We start from the raw sequence: 19,121 nt of genomic DNA, 5'->3' as shown, positions 1-19,121 counted from the left end.
TTTATTATGAAGCTGGCTGTGGCGCGTTCTTTCTGGCGTCACTTCCTCTCCGAACTCAGTTTGTAAAGGATCAATGAGTCCATACAAAGCTAAGAGCCGGAGATTCAAGAAATACACGGCGCACTTACCCGTGTAAAAAATTGTCCGAGGAGGGGGACCTTAAACGATGGTTTAGTGTGGCTTAGGCTAAATAATTATTCGTTTAAGGGGTTATCCGGCTTAGTGTACACATTGTCACATTGAGTTGTTGACGAACCCCAAGATGCAGAGAGGGCGGCAGGCATTGTCCAGGAAAACATGATTTAATGTTCATCAAAATAAAGGTAAAAACACAAACCAGGAACTAGGAATAGCCAAAACTGAAAACAGGAACCAGCAAACAGAAAAACTGGAAACAGCTAATGGCTAACAAGAAAACACAAAACAAAAGAGCTAGGAGAAATAGCTAACAGGAACAGCTTACCGCTACGACGACAGGTACAAGGACAAGTAGTAGCACGACAGGTAGTAGCTGTAACGATCTACACGACAGGTAGGAACGACAGGTAGTAGTGACAATAATCCAGCACCGAGTGGAGGACAAAGCAGGTTTAAATAGTAGCTGGCTGATTGGCACCAGAAAGACAAAGAGGAAACTGAACCAAAATAGGAGTGCTGACGGGAAATAAAACAAACACAGAGAAAAAACTAAAACTTGACCAAACTGTCAGGGACAAGCCTGACACACATAGCCTGAGATGGCTGTGGAAGACTTTTACTTTCCCAGCTGCACTGTCTAGCAAGTTTTCCTGTCCCCTGAGGAACACCTGACGATTTAGCTGAGGATTTATGTCTCGCCCTATCTTGCGCCCCCCCCCCCCCCCCCCCCCCCCCCCCCCCCCTCGTCTTCTCCTCTCGCCCGTTTCACCTGTAGGCCCCCCGGGAGCTTCCTAGCGACCTCCAGAGCAAAGCGATTAAACATGGCGTGCCCGCGCTGACACGTTTCAACTTGAACGAGTCGTCCTCTCCTCCTGTTTTATACTCTGAAACCTGCGGCTGCTTTCAGAAGCAGACAGAGTTGTGGATTTTTAATGGCTGTCTTTATTTTTTTTCACATTGCAATTCAGTTTAAAACCGGAATGGATTTAGCAGAGCGCAGACTTTTACCGCATGGATATTCCTGAATAGTGTTGTTAAAATGAAGACTACCAACAATATCCCAAATGCATCACATTTAGGTTTTTTATTTGGCTAATGTACACAACAAAGTATTGTGAAATTAAACCTAATAAGTAGCCTGTTCAATTTCTAACATCAAATTAAGTGTTTTAAATTTAATTAGTTGTAGAACAATCAATCAATCAAAGTTTATTTATATAGTGTCTCAAAGGGCTGCACAAGCCACAAGGACATCCTTGGCTCAGATCCCACATCAGGGCAAGAAAAAAACTCAACCCAATGGGCTCAATGAGAAACCGCAGATGTGGGGACCAACCATTTTTTCTGCAGATTTTCGAGATAAAGGGAAGGTGGGACACTGGCCGGTAGTTTACCATGAGGTCAGGATGGAGGTTAGGTCTTTGGAGCAAAGGATGAAACCCCGCTTTTTTTAATTATAGGGGAACAGTGCCAATCTATAATTAATGTAGCCATTACATGATTTTTGTCCGGTCTATTTTTTATTATTTTATACAAAAGGATGCAGCCATTTAAGTGCCGTAGTTTAGCTTTATAATATTTTATAATGCAATAGGATTTGTGAAACTATTTTTTTTTTTCAATTCTATATCATATTGTTGAACTATACACATATTATTTTGTTGAACAGTCAAAGCTCGGGTCTTCTAGAAGAGTTCACAAGTATTGTTTTGTTAAACAGGCTGCGGGTAAATGTTACAGCGTTGGTCTCACTCCCGCAAAAGCATTGTCAATTAAGTAAGTACGTAATTAAGTAAGTACGTAAACACCACGAGCGGTGCAAAAGTGAGCCCAGATGAAAAATTATTCAATGGGTCAAGGAGTCCATGGTCACCAGAAAAAAGAAATTATGAAGAGCTTGAGCTGTTCCATTCATCGATGAGGGGAATTTTAGCAAAACAATGTGTATTTATTTAAAATTATTATTATGGATAAAATGTTAATATCTGAGACTAGTTTCTCCTTATTCAGACTTTTGTACATTAGTACCATTCCGTAGCTATTGAAGACAGCTTGAATTTGGTGTTAGACATTTGCAGCCATTGTTCTTTCAGCCTTGATTAGAAATACCAAAACACGCATCAATGCCTCCAAAACAACACATAGGTGGACGATGTCGCTGCATACGTGCGTGCGCCTGATGCCTGGTTCACACCAACGGCGCTTGCCGCGCTTTAAAGCGGCGAGCAAAGCGCCGTCATTTTTGTCAATTTTTCCACGAATATCCCGATCTCTGAAGTAATGTTATGCTTTGAGACGCTCTGATACGCTCTGATACAAATTAGTTGCCGCTTTGTTACCGTTCCTCACGCTTTGATCCCACTTTGATACGCTTTAAATCACGCTTTGATACGTTTTATTACGCTTTATTGAACTTTATTACGCTTTGATGCGATCCTGACGCTTTAAATCAGGCTCTGACACGATTATCAGGTTGTGCATTGTTACAACAACAAAAAAGAAAAAAATGTGAAAAACTCAGTAGACTGTTTTCTACACATTTTTTATATTCATTTATTTTTTCAATTTCTCTTTTTTTTCCGTTATATTATGTTTTATATCTTCATTTCTTTTATTTTTGTCATCTTAATAAATATCTATCTTTCATTTCGTATGCTAGTTGAAAATAATAAAAGGCAATTATCCACACATTTTTTAGATTCATTTATTTTTTCAATTTCTCTTTTTTTTCCGTTATATTATGTTTTATATCTTCATTTATTTTATTTTTGTCATCTTAATAAATATCTATCTTTCATTTCTTATGCTAGTTAAAAATAATAAAAGGCAATTATCCACACATTTTTTATATTCATTTATTTTTTCAATTTCTCTTTTTTTTTCGTTATATTATGTTTTATATCTTCATTTATTTTATTTTTGTCATCTTAATAAATATCTAGCTTTCATTTCTTATGCTAGTTGAAAATAATAAAAGGCAATTATCCACACATTTTTTATATTCATTTATTTTTTCAATTTCTCTTTTTTTTCTCGTTATATTATGTTTTATATCTTCATTCCTTTTATTTTTGTCATCTTAATAAATATCTATCTTTCATTTCTTATGCTAGTTGAAAATAATAAAAGGCAATTATCCACACATTTTTTATATTCATTTATTTTTTCAATTTCTCTTTTTTTTTCGTTATATTATGTTTCATATCTTTTCTTTTATTTTTGTCATCTTAATAAATATCTATCTTTCATTTCTTATGCTAGTTGAAAATAATAAAAGGCATTTATTTTATAAAACGTAACATATTCTCTTTATTATTAACATGTTCATACAGAAAAATTATAGACAGTAATGTCAAACTGCAACATCAAACAGCAAACTCTAACAGAAGTACAGAAACAATGATCATCGTATAAAAAAGGCAATGATGCAAAAGAGAAGGGATTTGTAATCCTGTGTTGGATTTACATAAAAGTTTCAATGTCACTAGTCAATATCACAGTGACTTCCTATTTGTAGGGGTCCGCGCTTTGAACCAAGATCTGTTAAGCTTTCCTACGCTTTTAGTCAAGTTTTGCTGAGCTTTGTCACGCTTTTTCGCGCTCTCATACGCTCTCGGCGCTTTATTCCATTCTTGACAGAGCGCAGAATTTTTTTAAACTGTTAAAAAAAATTTGGCCAACTTGCCGCATGTCCCGCTTCACTACAAGCTTTCCCACGATCCATTAGGACCCTCACGCTTTAATCAGGCTTTGTTACGCTATAACGCCGCTTTGCATGCCGCTTTAAAGCGCCGTCAAAGCGGCGTTGGTGTGAACCTAGCATAATCAAAGAGTCTGAAGTAAAATGAAGTTCACAACACACGTGTGAATTTAACTGTATATTTGCTATAATATTTTAACAATACAACACAAAAAATCTCATATAGGCAACATTCATTATTTTATTTATTTTATTCAACTTAAAAAGGACCTGTCTTTTTCATCTTCGTATTTCAGTTTTTTTATCTTATAACGCAATAGAATCCATCATACAATTGTTTTTGTATGAAGTAGTTTTATTTTTATTTAACAGAACATGATACTTAATTTTTAGCTTGTTTAATCGTGTATTTTATTTATTTTTTCTATCTTAAAAGGTAGGTTTTTGTGTAGCTCCATATTTCAGCCTTTTTTTGTAAATTTTTTTATTTCAAAACACAATAATGACTGTCATTTTATCTCCATATTTCAGCCTTTAATTTAATTTTTATGATAGAATCTGACATTTGTTGTTGTTTCTTGTCCTGCAGGGCCCTCAAGGTTTTCAAGGCAGTCCGGGAGAGGCTGGAGAGTCTGGACAAGCTGTAAGTCTCAAACACATCTGCCGTACAGTAACTATAGTAACAACCCCTTACAATATTTCTATCCATATTCTGTACATATTTTTGTAAGGACTTCAATGTGTTGCAGGGTCACACGCTTTTCTGCGCCTTTACGTTTGCACTTAGAGATGCCGAGCAGCTTCATGCAGACCACCCTATTTACATGAGATGTTTATGTGTACCACGCAGCTTTCACCACGGAGACATTGGATATTTTACTGTACAATAATGTTATTATGCTTCTACCTGTCAGGTTTTCCTATCTTTTCAAAAATTTTACAACGCAGATTGCTGGACGGGACATATGGTACAATACAATCAGCAAGATAGGATGGAGCTAGACTCTTTAGTATTTTATACCTAAGTAGTAAAACCTTAAAGTCGCATCTTAAGTGCACAGGAAGCCAGTGCAGGTGAGCTAGTATAGGTATATATATATATATATATATATATATAGGTATAAATGTATATAGGTATATAAAGGTATATACAGTATAGGTATATATGTATATAGGTATGTAAAGATATATACAATATAGGTTATTATGTATATAGGTTGATAAAGGTATATACAGTATAGGTGTGTATATAGGTATATATGTATATAGGTATATCATCATCGGTGGTCACTCGAACGAGTATGACGATCCTCCTGGTAGGGGTGTATCCCTTTATGGAGGATGCCTGTGCGTGACTTTGTTTAACGTGGGGAGACTGGTGCACAGACAGTCACCACACGATCCTTGACAGAATCGGGTCAGGGTCCAGTGGCATGGAGTCCAAGACGACTGGGGACCCTTTTCTGCTGCAGCCTCCCTCTGCTATTGCAGCCGTTGTGGTAGTTCTTAAATCTACCGTCTTCCGCCTGCTCCGCCGTTGAGGTCTTCACCGTATCCCTGGCTAGGGGGAAGTCAGGTACTAGGCCTTTGCCAAGGGCCACCTGGGGTAACAGTTGTAAAGGGGTTAACCTCCTAGTGCCCCAAGACCCCATCGAGGAGCCTCCACTGCCGGATGCACTTTAACGTCATGCCCAGGACAAATAGGTATATAAAGGTATATACAGTATAGGTATATAAATATAGGTATATATGTATATAGGTATATAAAGGTAGTTTAGTTGCACACCATTTGCGTTCCAGTTTTCTACATTATAGTTCAAGAGCTGTGTTTTTTTCTGTAAAGGGGGTACGCCTTTTAGGGGCCTTTATAGGCTTTAGCGGCGCTATGCTATTTTTTTTTTTTTGATTGATATATTTTTATTTCAAATATGCATAAAAACAAGAGCAAGCCTGATCCAATACAGTGCTATAGCCTTAACAGCCATTATAACAAAATGAAAAACAATGGAGAATAAAAAACAAAAACAAATGAGCATTGGACTTTCTTTTTCTTTTCTTTTTTTTTTCCTTCTTTTTTTTTTTTTACATATTTGAAAAGGAGTGAGAAGAAGTTTACACTTATTTAATCCCACCCCTTTTCTTTAAATCATAAATTACTCTGAGCTAGAACTACCTGTTCACTCAATGTACAAACTCAAAGAACGTATATATACTGTACATACATCATAGATATATACATACATATGCACACTACACACATACATAGCCACATCATTACCACTAGTGATCATGGAAATGGTATGATGCCACCACAACAACACCACTGCCTCAATGGGCAGCCCCACACTCTTCTGTAACACAAACAACCCAATATCAAAGCCCTTCTTCATCTCTGTACCTCTGGAATACCATGTACTTATACTTCTTTTTAAACTGGTTTATGTTTGGACATTGCTTTAACTCATCCTTCAAACCATTCCATAATTTCACTCCACAAATTGAAATACAAAAACTTTTAATGGTCGTTCTATAACTAAGCATTTTGAAATTTAAATTCCCCCTTAAATTATAACCGCCCTCTCGTGTGCTGAACAATTTTTGAATGCTTCCTGGGAGTTTATTTATTTTGGCTTTATACATTATTTGTGCAGTTTGATACAGAATAATATCATTAAATTTCAATATTTTTGACTGTAAGAATAGTGAGTGAGTATGGTCCAGATATCCAACCTTGTTGATGATCCGTACAGCTCTTTTCTGAAGTATAGTTATTGAATTTAATGAGCTTTTATAATTATTCCCCCAGACTTCCACACAGTAGGTTAAATATGGTAAAACTAATGAACAGTAAAGAATGTGGAGTGATTTGTGATCCAGAACCTGCTTTGCTTTATTTATTACTGAGATGCTTCTTGACAGCTTAGATTGTACATGTTTTATATGTGATTTCCAGTTAATTTGATCGTCAATTGTAATTCCAAGGAATTTTATTTCAAAAACCCTTTCAATATCCACTCCATCTATTTGTATCTGCACCCTTGTTTCACGTGTCCTCTTTCCAAACAGTATTAGCTTAGTCTTAGTCAGGTTTAATGACAATTTATTATAGTCAAACCAAGTTTTTAGTTTACTCATTTCTTCCATAATGACTTCCTGCAACTGATTTAAGTCATCCCCTGAACAAAAAATATCAGTGTCATCAGCAAATAACACTAATTTCAATAATGTAGACACTTTACATATATCATTGATATACAGGATGAACAGTTTTGGCCCCAACACTGACCCCTGGGGGACACCACAAGCAATATCCAAACATGATGAACAGCAATCCCCCAACTTCACAAACTGTTGTCTCTTATTTAAGTAGCTTTTAAGCCAATCCAATACAACTCCCCTGATTCCATACTTTTCCATTTTATTGATTAATATATCATGGTTAATTGTGTCAAATGCTTTTTTTAGATCAATAAATATTCCCATTGCATATTGTTTCTTTTCTATGGCATTTGTGATTTCCTCTATTGTTTCAACTATTGCCATTGATGTAGATCTGTTTGATCTAAACCCATATTGACAGTCAGAGAGTAATTTATGCTTTTCTATAAATGTATCTAACCTGTTATTGAATAGTTTTTCTAATATTTTAGAGAATTGTGGAAGTAAAGAGACGGGTCTATAGTTTGTGAAGTGGTGTTTGCTCCCAGTTTTAAACAGAGGTATAACTTTAGCTATTTTCATTTCATTTGGAAATGCGCCGGTTTGAAATGACAAATTACAGATGTATGTTAATGGTTTTGATATCCCTGTAATGACCTTTTTCACCAATGCCATACTAATGTCATTGGAGTCAGTGGACATTTTGTTCTTACATTTGTTTACAATATCCAACACTTCTTCTTCACCCACTGCATTTAAAAACATAGAATTGGGATTTCTCTCCAACAATCCCTCCATATTTTTACCAGTTGTCCGTGGATCTGGGATTTTTTCTGCAAGTTCAGGTCCAATACTTACAAAGAATTTATTGAAGGCATTAGCCACATCTTCAATATTATCATTTTCTTTACCATCATTTGTGAAATACGTTGGATAGTTATTTGAAGAGGTACTGTTTCTTATAATACTGTTTAATAAATTCCATATTCCTTTGATATTGTTTTTATTATCATCTAGTAATTTCTTATAATAATCTCTCTTATTTGACCTTATAATATGAGTTAATTTGTTTTTATATTTTTTATATTTATTTTCTGCTTCTTTTGTTTTCAATCTTATAAATTCCCTGTAAAGAGTGTTTTTCTTTTTGCAAGCATTTTGCAATCCCTTTGTGATCCAAGGACAATTGGTATATTTTCTTCTACTGGTGCATTCTTTTATTGGGCAATTTTTATCATATAATGACCTAAATATTCTCAAGAATATATTGTAAGCACTATTAACATCACCATTTTCATAAATTACATCCCAATTCTGCTCCAGTAAATCATGTTTAAATGAACTAATGGATTCCTCTGATCTCGTTCTTCTGTATTGGGTTGGCTTTTCTAGTTTTTTTGTCCTGTAGTTTCCATTAAATATCAGAAAAACTGGGAGGTGGTCAGTGATATCTTTGATCAATAGCCCACTTACGGTCTTATTCTCAATATCATTAGTGAATATGTTGTCGATTAGAGTGGCAGAGTGAGACGTAATTCGACTGGGTCTGGTGATTTTGGGATATAGACTCATACTGTACATTGTGTCAATGAAATTATCTATATCTTTAGTTTTACTGGGATTTAACATGTCAATATTAAAGTCTCCACAAATGAAGACAGCTTTACTAACGTTACTCTCCTTTGAAAACAGGCATTCCATCCAATCTGTAAAACGTTCTAAGCTTGTACCTGGCGATCTGTATACACAACTAATAATGACATTTCTACTTTTTTCCATACAAATTTCAATTGTTAGACATTCAAGTAGGTTATCAACCACAGTTGTCATATCATCCAGACGTTTAAATCTCAAGGTGTTATCCACATAGATTGCCACCCCTCCACCCCCCTTGTTTTGTCTATTCATATTAATAAAATCATAACCATCCAGTTCAAAATCTGTCACTTTTTCACTGTTAATCCAAGTTTCAGATACTGCAATTATGTTAAATGGTTGTGAAAAGGTGTGTAAATAGTCCTTGATGTCCTTGAAATTCCTGTTTAGGCTTCTACTATTGAAATGGATAATGGACAATTTGCCTTTAGTAATAATATTCTGGTTGTACTGTTCATTGGTGTAGTAGCAGCAGTTCTCATTGATATTGAGGAGGAAATTATTGTCCGGGTCTATATCATGTTCCAAGTCTTGTAGGTGGTGCTCAGTGTATTGAGATGCTTTCAACTGTACATTGTCATATTCACTTACCAACTGAATTATGTGGCTAGTGTCATCTTGCGTATTGTCAATGTGTGTCATGATTGTGTTTAATCGCTTTTACCTTACATTCCAGTTCATACGTCATATTCGTTCAGATCTTCGATGTTTCTAATCAGCAGCACTTTGGCGCTCTCCGGAGTGCCGTTGAGTTTGATGAATACTTTACAGTTCGCAGTCCAAGTTTGTAGAATTTTCTTCTCTTTCCTCATTTGGCGTGCTTTTCGGGCTATATCAGCATTTCGTTTGGTCAAATGGTCGTTCATGTATACGTTTGTTCCTTTTAGCTTCCTTCCCTGTTTTAGCAACGCGATCTTGTGCTTTCTATTGACAAATCTCAGAACTACGCTCGGCTTGTCGTTTGTTCCTCTCCTGGGCAAGAGGTGACATGCTTCGATGCTGTTACAGTCCAGTTGTATATCCTTGGACTGCATGAAGACCGCTACCTGTCGCTCCATCGAAATAACATCCAACTCCGCCGGCTCCCCTCCATTCGCTGGGGCTACTGCTCGTGCGTAAGACCGGGGTTTGATGCTAAGTCCGGTGATGATGACATCATTGATCCGTGTGTACTGCTCAATATCAGCAACTCTGTTCTCCAGAATTGCGATTTTCTTGTCTTTCTCCAAATTGTCAGCCCTCATCTGATCCAGCTGCACAACAAGGGACATGATGGTTTTCTGCTGCTCCTTGATCGTAGCAACTTCCTCGATCAGAGTGTCGATTGACTTTTTAAGTTCGCTATAATCAGCCTTGGGCGCCATCTCGTCTTTGTAACAGCGCACCGGCTATTTACTCCAGACATTCACTTGTTAAATTAATTGCAAACTTTCTCCTTACATTATTAAACTTAAATGTTTGGAGTAAAATTTGCGAGCGCCGGTTCAGCTACCGGAACAGGAAGTCTGGGAATTAATCAATGGCGTTGCGCAGGACGTCGTTAAAGTTGTAAGTAAGGTTATCAATAGAGCCCACATAATTTGGGAATGGTGCCAATGTCGAAGACAATAGGCCAGCAAGAGTCGTAGTTGTGGCAGCGTTAATGTTACGGCCGCTATAGCAGTGATTATTAGTAGCTTGTTGACAATGGGTCAGAACTTCGAATTATATAAGTGATAGTGATCGGACATTACTTTAGTGTACAGAAGTACCATAACTTTGGAGGTGGTGAGGACTAGATCTATCGTATTACCGTTGCAATGCGTGGGTTCATTTATTATTTGTGTAAGACCACAGCTATGAATTATAGTCTGGAGCGCCACGCACGCAGAGTCTGACAAGCTATTCGTATGGATAATACATTTTGCCATTATAATTATGTTATCAGCATGCGTCAGTAGATCCGCAACAAACTCTGAAAATTGGCTGATGAAGTCCGGATAGGGCCCAGGGCGACGATAGATAACAGCCAGATGGAGAGGCAGCGGTGCGACAGACCTCATAGTAAGCACCTCAAATTATTAGGGCTGAGGTTAAGGTTTTCATTGGATGTTAGTGCGACCCCTCCACCCCTTTTTAAGGGGACAGGCAATATGTGCACTCGGATAGTTAGGAAGAGATGCCTCATTAAGTGAAAATACTCCATCTGTTTTTAGCCAAGTCTCACTGAGACCGATGGCGTTAAGATTGTTGTCTTGAATGACCTCAATAACTAATAACTCTATGGGAGACAATGATCTGATGTTTAAAAAGTCCATATTATAGGTAGTGGGCTGTTTTGAGGATTTTTTGTTAATGGTATCCGTAGTACTGATATTAATAACATTACGCCTATTTTGCGGGGTGCGCTTTAAATAATTTTGACCACATCCAGGAACTGATATGATGGGGATCTTGAGATTGTTTGCTTGGTGCTGCAATAGATTGAACATGTCATAATTTGCCACCTGAGAAGGAATACCAAAAGCTATAAAACAATTACAAGCACACAGATAGAAAGATAGCAGTTAGCTTCTGGTTGGGCAGTTTTGTAGCCCCATCTGGCCAGAGCAGCTTTTGATCGCCTCGTTCCTGTTTTCAGGCGGTTTAGTGTCTTCCACTGGACCCATGGTGTTTCCGACCCGGGGGGCAGGTCTTCAGAAGGGGGGGATTCCCATGTCAATAGGAGGGGGGTCTTTCTCTAGTCTTTGTGTCCATGGCTGGAGTCTGGTTTCTTTCCGAGATGTTGTTAGGGGCTGGACATTGCTTAGGAAGCTTCTCCTTGACTTCAGACGTTGGGCTGAGGGTTCACGTCCATGGAGGAGGTGGCGTTCATCACTGGTAGCTTTTGTGAACTCTACTCGGCTGGCAACTTCCCGTCTCACGTCTGCAGGGGCAATGCCAGCGAGGAGATGTAGGTCGTTCAGGTCGGTAGGCTTCAAGCAACCAGTGATCAAGCGGCCGGTGTTGTTCAGCGCTGGGTCTAGTTGCTAGCTAGCTAGCTAAAAGCGAGGCGGTGAAACAGTGAGTGGGTGCTTTGTAAGTTTGATAAGACTACTAAATATGTTGGAGAAGGAATAACAAAAGCTCTAAAACAATTAGAAGCACACAAATAGAAAGCTAACACTTAGCTTTTGAGCGGCGAAACAGCAGCGAGTGCGAGCATACTTCCGGACGTGATCAGTGGTGGTCATAATTATGTGCCTCATAGAGGTTCAAATCAATCAGTCAACGTTAATTTATTAAAGCCCTAAATCACGAGTGCCTCAAAGGGCTGCACAAGCCACAACGACATCCTCGTCTCAGATCCCACATCAGGGCAAGAAAAAACTCAACCCAATGGGATTACAATGAGAAACCTTGGAGGGGACCGCAGATGTGGGACACCCCACACCCCTGGTCAACCGGTGCAACGGACGTCGAGTGGATCTAGTTAATAGTGTGAGAGTCCAGTCCTTAGTGGATTTGACATAATAGTGAGAGTCCAGTCCATAGTGGATCTAAAATAATAGTATGAGAGTCCAGTCCATAGTGGATCTAACATAATAGTGTGAGAGTCCAGTCCATAGTGGATCTAACATAATAGTGAGAGTCCAGTCCATAGTGGATCTAACATAATAGTGAGAGTCCAGTCCATAGTGGGTCTAACATAATAGTGTGAGAGTCCAGTCCATAGTGGATCTAACATAATAGTGTGAGAATCCAGTCCATAGTGGATCTAACATAATAGTGTGAGAGTCCAGTCCATAGTGGCTCTAACATAATAGTGAGAGTCCAGTCCATAGTGGATCTAACATAATAGTTCGAGAGTCCAGGCCATAGTGGATCTAAAATAATAGTGTGAGAGTCCAGTCCATAGTGGATCTAACATAATACTGTGAGAGTCCAGTCCATAGTGGATCTAACATAATAGTGTGAGAGTCCAGTCCATTGTGGATCTAACATAATAGTGTGAGAGTCCAGTCCATAGTGGATCTAACATAATAGTTCGAGAGTCCAGTCCATAGTGGATCTAACATAATAGTGTGAGAGTCCAGTCCATAGTGGATCTAACATAATATTGTGAGAGTCCAGTCCATAGTGGGGTCAGCAGGGGATAATCTTGAGTGGAGAAAAATCAGCAGCGCAGAGATGTCCCCAACTGATGCACAGATGAGTGGTCCACCTCGGGTTCCGACTTTGAACAGCTAGCGCATCATCTGTGGTCACCTAATAACCTCTCCACGCAGGAGAGGGGGGCAGAGCAGAAAAGAGACGGCAGATCAACTGGTCTAAAAGGGGGGTCTATTTAAAGGCTAGTGTATACAAATGAGTTTTAAGATGGGACTTAAATGCTTCTACTGAGGTTGTTGCCTAAAAACAAGTGTTTATGCCAGTGGTGTACCTGGCTGCCTGATCCGCCAAAGGTCAGCAACTTCCGTTCTCGACTTAATGGCAGCTTTTTCCAAAAATACTGTCCATTTTACGCCCTGTTCTCCGTCCTTCTCTTTGTTTTCTCCAAATGAAGTCTCCAGAAATGCCCAGACCCTCCCCGGTCTTTCACAATCCTTCACAATGTGCACAGAGCTGGAGGGCTTCCTTCCACACCATTGCACTAACCGCATAAGAGCCTTGCTTTTCACCTTAAAACAAGCCGCATCATTAAGTGTGATTAAAATCACCAGGAAGCGACCAGGAAACAAGTTGACAGGTGTGCTGAGGGTCTCCGGTGCGCTTGTGAAGTCAAGGAGAAAATGTGACCCTCTCACATGAGTCTTCTAGAAAATATGATCACTTTTAATGTAAACATGTTGCAGCTGCTTACAAATGATGTAATCATGTCTTACCTGTGCTTGCTTTCTTGACACTTTTAGGGCCCCATGGGACCCCGTGGACCCGCAGGACCTTCTGGGAAACCTGGAGATGATGTGAGTGTGTTGTCCAAAGCTTGAAGTCCATAACTATAATAATAATTATAAAGGATTAGATTTGAAAAGCGCATTTTTTAGACACTCAAAGCGCTTTAAAGCGAGAACTATGAAGTCATTCACTCCACATTCACAAATTAGGGGCCCCTAAAATGGTAATACTAGGGGCGGGTACCACATTCAGTACTCCAAACAAATTTTGTCGGTACTACCAGGTATGGATTCATGCAAACTCAAACTGCGCAATATTTTGATACCTTTGTTGCACGTCCTAAATGGTTGCAGACTAAACACTTGGCAGGCAAACAAGCACTTTGCCATGCCAACAAAGCAAGTACACTTGATGGAAAACATTCAAACGTAAAGAAAGGATCCACTTTTCAAAAAGAGCTAGCTTGATGCTAATTTAAATTGAATTTGCCATAGACATGGTACTAATTAGCAATAGCAATTTACGTGGCAATTTCAAAACCCTTAAATTTGGTAATGAAAACTACACTAAGATGCATGTTACCTAGTGGTTAGAGTGTCCGCCCTGAGTTCAAACCTCGGCCGAGTCATACCAAAGACTATAAAAATGGGACCCATCAACTCCCTGCTTGGCACTAAGCATCAAGGGTTGGAATTGAGGGTTAAATCACCAAAAAGTGATTTCCGGGCGCGGCCACCGCTGCTGCTCACTGCTCCCCTCACGTCCCAGGGGGTGATCAAGGGTGATGGGTCTAATGCAGAGAATAATTTCCTAGTGTGTGTGTGACAATCATGGGTACTTTAACTTGAACTTGAACTTAACAATCAAACAGTTGATGTGTAATAAATACAATAATTACAGTATGAACACTTCGTAGGACTCAACAAAAGACAACACATTTAACTTAATGGCAAAGACTACTTACTGACTAAGGCAACAGACCATAGTCTATAAAGTATACATAACTGCCATATAACATCTTGGAATTCCAACTTCATACTGTTTTTAAATGACCGTAAGTCTTGAACTATAGAAAGTATTTCAATGGTCGAAATCTGCACTTTTGGGTGTTATAGGACTTATTACGGTAATCTAGGTCACAGCAGCTCAGGCCAGGAATAAAGCAGAGTGGGCGGGGTTTGTTTTCAGAGCAGCCAGCCTAAAACGCGTGTCTCAAACAGATGCGGAAGCAGATTTTTACGCGATAATATATCATATTGTAGGTGTTTATTACACTTTGCATTCATTTTTTGTTGTTTGTTACATTTTAGTTGTGTTTTGCTTGATTGTAAAAGATACACAACTATGGAGGAGCTGGTCTGAGAAGTAAACGATGTTCTTATGTTGTTAATATTCAGTGTTTTATTGTTCATAGATAATATTGTAAATTTCTTTATTTTCATGTACATTTTGGGTGTCCCATTCAGTAAAAAACTGTTAAATTCCTTTCCGTTTTTTTGAGCTGGTCTGTCATATTTTTTTTAGAACTTTATCGGACATTGTGACTTTTGGTATTAGTGTTCCTGGAAAAAAAATATGCATACTGTCCAGCGAAATGTGTATATATAACTTATACACACGTACATATTGGCCCCGCAGACACATTTTTTTCTCTCAATGTGGCCCCCGAGTCAAAATTTTTGCCCAGCTCTGACTACAGTGCGTACATTACACATGCACGCGCATTAGCTTTGGGTGTTGTTAGCTGATGATAGCGACTTGGATGGTTAGCATTAGCTGTTAGTGAATGTACATTCTATCATAACAAGATGACTGCATATTGTTGTTGTTTCTTTTGGACCGGCAAAACTTTTTATTACATAAACCTACCAAAAAGTGAAATGCAAATGTTCCTTTTTGACTGTACTTGAATGTACAATAGACTGTATTTATATTATTCACATGTGAATAATTCCGTATAATAGACTGTATATATATATATATATATATATATATATATATATATATATATATATATATATATATATATATTATTCACATGTGAATAATGCTATATAGACTGTATATATATTATTCACATGTGAATAATGCTGTATAATAGACTGTATTTATATTATTCACATGTGAATAATGCTGTATAATAGACTGTATTTATACTATTCACATGTGAATAATGCTGTATAATAGACTGTATTTATATTATTCACATGTAAAATAATACCTTAGTGTTTATTGTTTATTGTGAGCGAACTGTGGTGCTGAATTTCCCCCAGGGATCAATAAAGTATTTTCTATTCTATTCTATACTATTCTAAATATAGACAATTTCAAAATGGTAACATCAGCTAGCTGATGGTGTTCTAGATATAGTTTTGCTTTAAAAGATTTAACTGTGAGCAAATTGCACAAAGCTCCTTTAAAGCTAGCTCTTTTCTCAAAACACTCTTAACGAGCTGCAGTGCGCTCAAACAACCACCGCGTGTGCATGTGAGCAGATAATAATGTATCATCTATTTCTCTTTCGAACTTATCGCGTCTTCACATCTAGGACACGCCATCCTTCACATATTCTTCACTCACATAAGTGAGAAATTGGGCAACAACTAATCTGGACCCACTGTGAGGGCAAGGCGTAATTTCTTTTTTGGCCACTAGGGAGCAGCAGACATTCCAGCGCTCACGCTGCCATTAATAAGTAATCACTAGCACATATTAAATATAATATAAATATGAAATGATTAAAAAATTTACAAACAATTTCATTTACTTTGAATATTATTTAAAAAAAATATGAATAAGGGATGAACAATTCATTTAATTTTCTGGAAATTATAATATTATTGTTGCTGATTTAGGGTGAGCCTGGCAAATCTGGAAAACCCGGTAAAGTAAAGTATTTAAAAAGTATTCCTGGATGACATTCTGACAATAAAACTGCATTTTTGTACAAATATCGGGGTCTTTTTTAAGTTTACTGTCTTTAACTTACGCAAGCAAGTAATAATACCCTGTAATTGATTCATGATTAATCCAAATTCAAAAGTGTGAATTACAGTGAACTGATTTTAGAAAAAAAAAATGAAATGTAAAATAATTATTTTAAATGTACATATTTGAAATTTTAAAAAAATATATTAACTTTTTTTTTTTTTTAAATGTGATTAATCACAAAAAAATATGACATTATTGTTGTGCCTTAATGTTCCTTCAAGTAGAGCATTTAAAAACTATTCCTGGAAATTGTATTTGTGTACAAAAATGTGGGTCTTTTTAAGTTTAAGTTATGCAAGCAAGTACTAATAACCTGTGATTAATGTCATTTACTCTGAATATTATTAAAAAATTAATATGAATAAGGGATAAACAATTAATGTAATTTTCTAGAAATTATAACATTATTGTTGCTGATTTAGGGCGAGCCTGGCAAATCTGGAAAATCCGGTTAAGTAAAGTATTTAAAAAGTATTCCTGGATGACATTCTGACAATAAAACTGCATTTTTGTACAAATATTGGGATGTTTTTTTTAGTTTACTGTCTTTAATTTAAGCAAGCGAGTAATAATAAATTCAAAAGTGTGGATTACAGTGAACTGATTTAAGAAAAAAAAATGTATGAAATGTAAAATAATATTTTAAATGTACATATTTAAAAACATTTAAAAAATTATGTTAACAAATATGTTTTTTAAAAAATGTGATTAATCACAAAAAGGTATCAAATTATTTGAGTATATAGATGACGTGCCTTCAAGTAGAACATTTAAAAACTATTATAATTGCATTTGTGTACAAAAATTTGGGGTCTTTTTAAGTTTAAGTTATGCAAGCAAGTAATAATAACCTGTGTTTAATTTCATTTACTGTGAATGTTATTTAAAAAAAAATATGAATAAGGGATGAACAATTAATGTAATTTCTTAAAAATTATAACATTATTGTTGCTGATTTAGGGTGAGCCTGGCAAATCTGGAAAATCCCGTAAAGTAAAGTATTCAAAAAGTATTCCTGGATGACATTCTGACAATAGAACTGCATTTTTGTACAAATATCGGGGTCTTTTTTTAAGTTTACTGTCTTTAACTTACGCAAGTGAGTAATAATACCCTGTAATTTACTCATGATTAATCCAAATTCTTGACTGCTCTAAAATATACATGTAAAAATTTAAGACAATTATTTTAAATGTACATATTTAAAATAAAATAAAAAATTATATTAACAAATATTAAAAAAAACATGCGATTCATCACAAAAAAGTAAAGTATAAATGACGTGCCTTCAAGTAGAACATTTAAAAATTATTATATTTGCATTTGTGTACAAAAATGTGGGGTCTTTTTAAGTTTAAGTTATGCAAGCAAGTAATAAAAACCTGTGATTAATTTAATTTACTTTGAATATTATTTAAAATAAAATATGAATAAGGGATGAACAATGAATGTAATTTCCTAGTAATTCTAACATTATTGTTGCTGATTTAGGGCGAGGCTGGCAAATCCGGAAAATCCGGCGATCGTGGACCTTCTGGACCTCAGGTAAGTTGACTCCACATGCAGGTCCTCAATACCGAAAAAAAAAAAAAAAAGGTCATAATGTCTTCTCTCCTTTTAGGGAGCTCGTGGATTCCCAGGAACTCCCGGCCTGCCCGGCATCAAAGGACACAGAGTGAGTTTTCTGGATTGTGATATTGATTTGTTGTTAATGATGACTTATGTGCCTGATCTCCAATGCAGGGTTATCCAGGTCTGGATGGCACCAAGGGAGAGACGGGGGCTCTTGGATCAAAGGTAAGATTTGATCCTTTACGGATGACGCCTTGATGCTAACATGCTTCCTGTGTGCAGGGAGAATCTGGTGCTTCAGGAGAGAATGGAGCTCCTGGACCCATGGTATGTTTCTTTGGAAGTATCACAAGTTTTATACCAGTGCGGTTTTTAAAGTTCCATCTCCTGCGTCCTCACAGGGACCTCGTGGTTTGCCCGGTGAGAGAGGTCGCCCTGGACCCAGCGGAGTGGCTGTGAGTGCCCCCTTGTGTCTGAAGTCTGAACTTTGGCTTTTTCTTTGGATCTTGCAACTGACTTTGCATTCTTGTACTGCAGGGTGCTCGTGGCAATGATGGTTTGTCCGGCCCTGCTGGTCCCCCGGTACGTAAATACCTTCTTTTTTAACATGTCCTGCCCCTCTTGGTCTGTTTGGATTTACAGAAAGAATCCTGATATTTTTTAAATTAATTACATTTTGAAATATAATATATACCATTCCAAGATATGATGGCTGCCACGTTGTTAGTTATTTATTACCTTTAAGCACAAAGAGCTCAGTCAAATTCCTTGTGTGGTAAACATACTTGGTAGGGGTCAGAGTTGTGCGGTATACCGGTATTGGTATATTACCGAAATACATGTTGGTGCTGGTACCGGTACTAAAATATTGGAATCTGGATAACACTAGTCTGAATATACAATTTGATCTCATTCCTATTCCTTGGGTGATTGATTCTCGATTCAAACAGATTCTCACAATGTATTATTTAGTATAAAAATCATAATTAAATGTTTTTAAATCAGGTTACAGGTTAGAAAAACTCCTTTCTGGTTGCATGAAGATGGC

General features: G+C 37.1%; 1 protein-coding gene across 2 annotated transcripts in view; it reads left to right on the top strand.

Moving 5' to 3' along the window:
- The window catches only part of col2a1b (collagen, type II, alpha 1b), a 127,080-nt gene that overhangs the window by 31,705 nt on the left and 76,254 nt on the right, over window positions 1-19,121 (top strand). For both annotated transcript variants that reach the window (XM_062037771.1, XM_062037770.1), the window contains 8 exons: window positions 4,428-4,481; window positions 13,525-13,578; window positions 17,993-18,046; window positions 18,123-18,176; window positions 18,245-18,298; window positions 18,356-18,400; window positions 18,475-18,528; window positions 18,611-18,655. In XM_062037771.1, the coding sequence (XP_061893755.1) occupies window positions 4,428-4,481; window positions 13,525-13,578; window positions 17,993-18,046; window positions 18,123-18,176; window positions 18,245-18,298; window positions 18,356-18,400; window positions 18,475-18,528; window positions 18,611-18,655 (414 nt within the window). The remainder of the gene's footprint in view (window positions 1-4,427; window positions 4,482-13,524; window positions 13,579-17,992; window positions 18,047-18,122; window positions 18,177-18,244; window positions 18,299-18,355; window positions 18,401-18,474; window positions 18,529-18,610; window positions 18,656-19,121) is intronic.

This window comes from Entelurus aequoreus, linkage group LG26 (genome assembly GCF_033978785.1).
Source record: "Entelurus aequoreus isolate RoL-2023_Sb linkage group LG26, RoL_Eaeq_v1.1, whole genome shotgun sequence".
Lineage (NCBI taxonomy): Eukaryota > Metazoa > Chordata > Actinopteri > Syngnathiformes > Syngnathidae > Entelurus > Entelurus aequoreus.
Note: the sequence above shows the minus strand (reverse complement) of the source record. Positions and strands in the feature narration are given on the sequence as shown.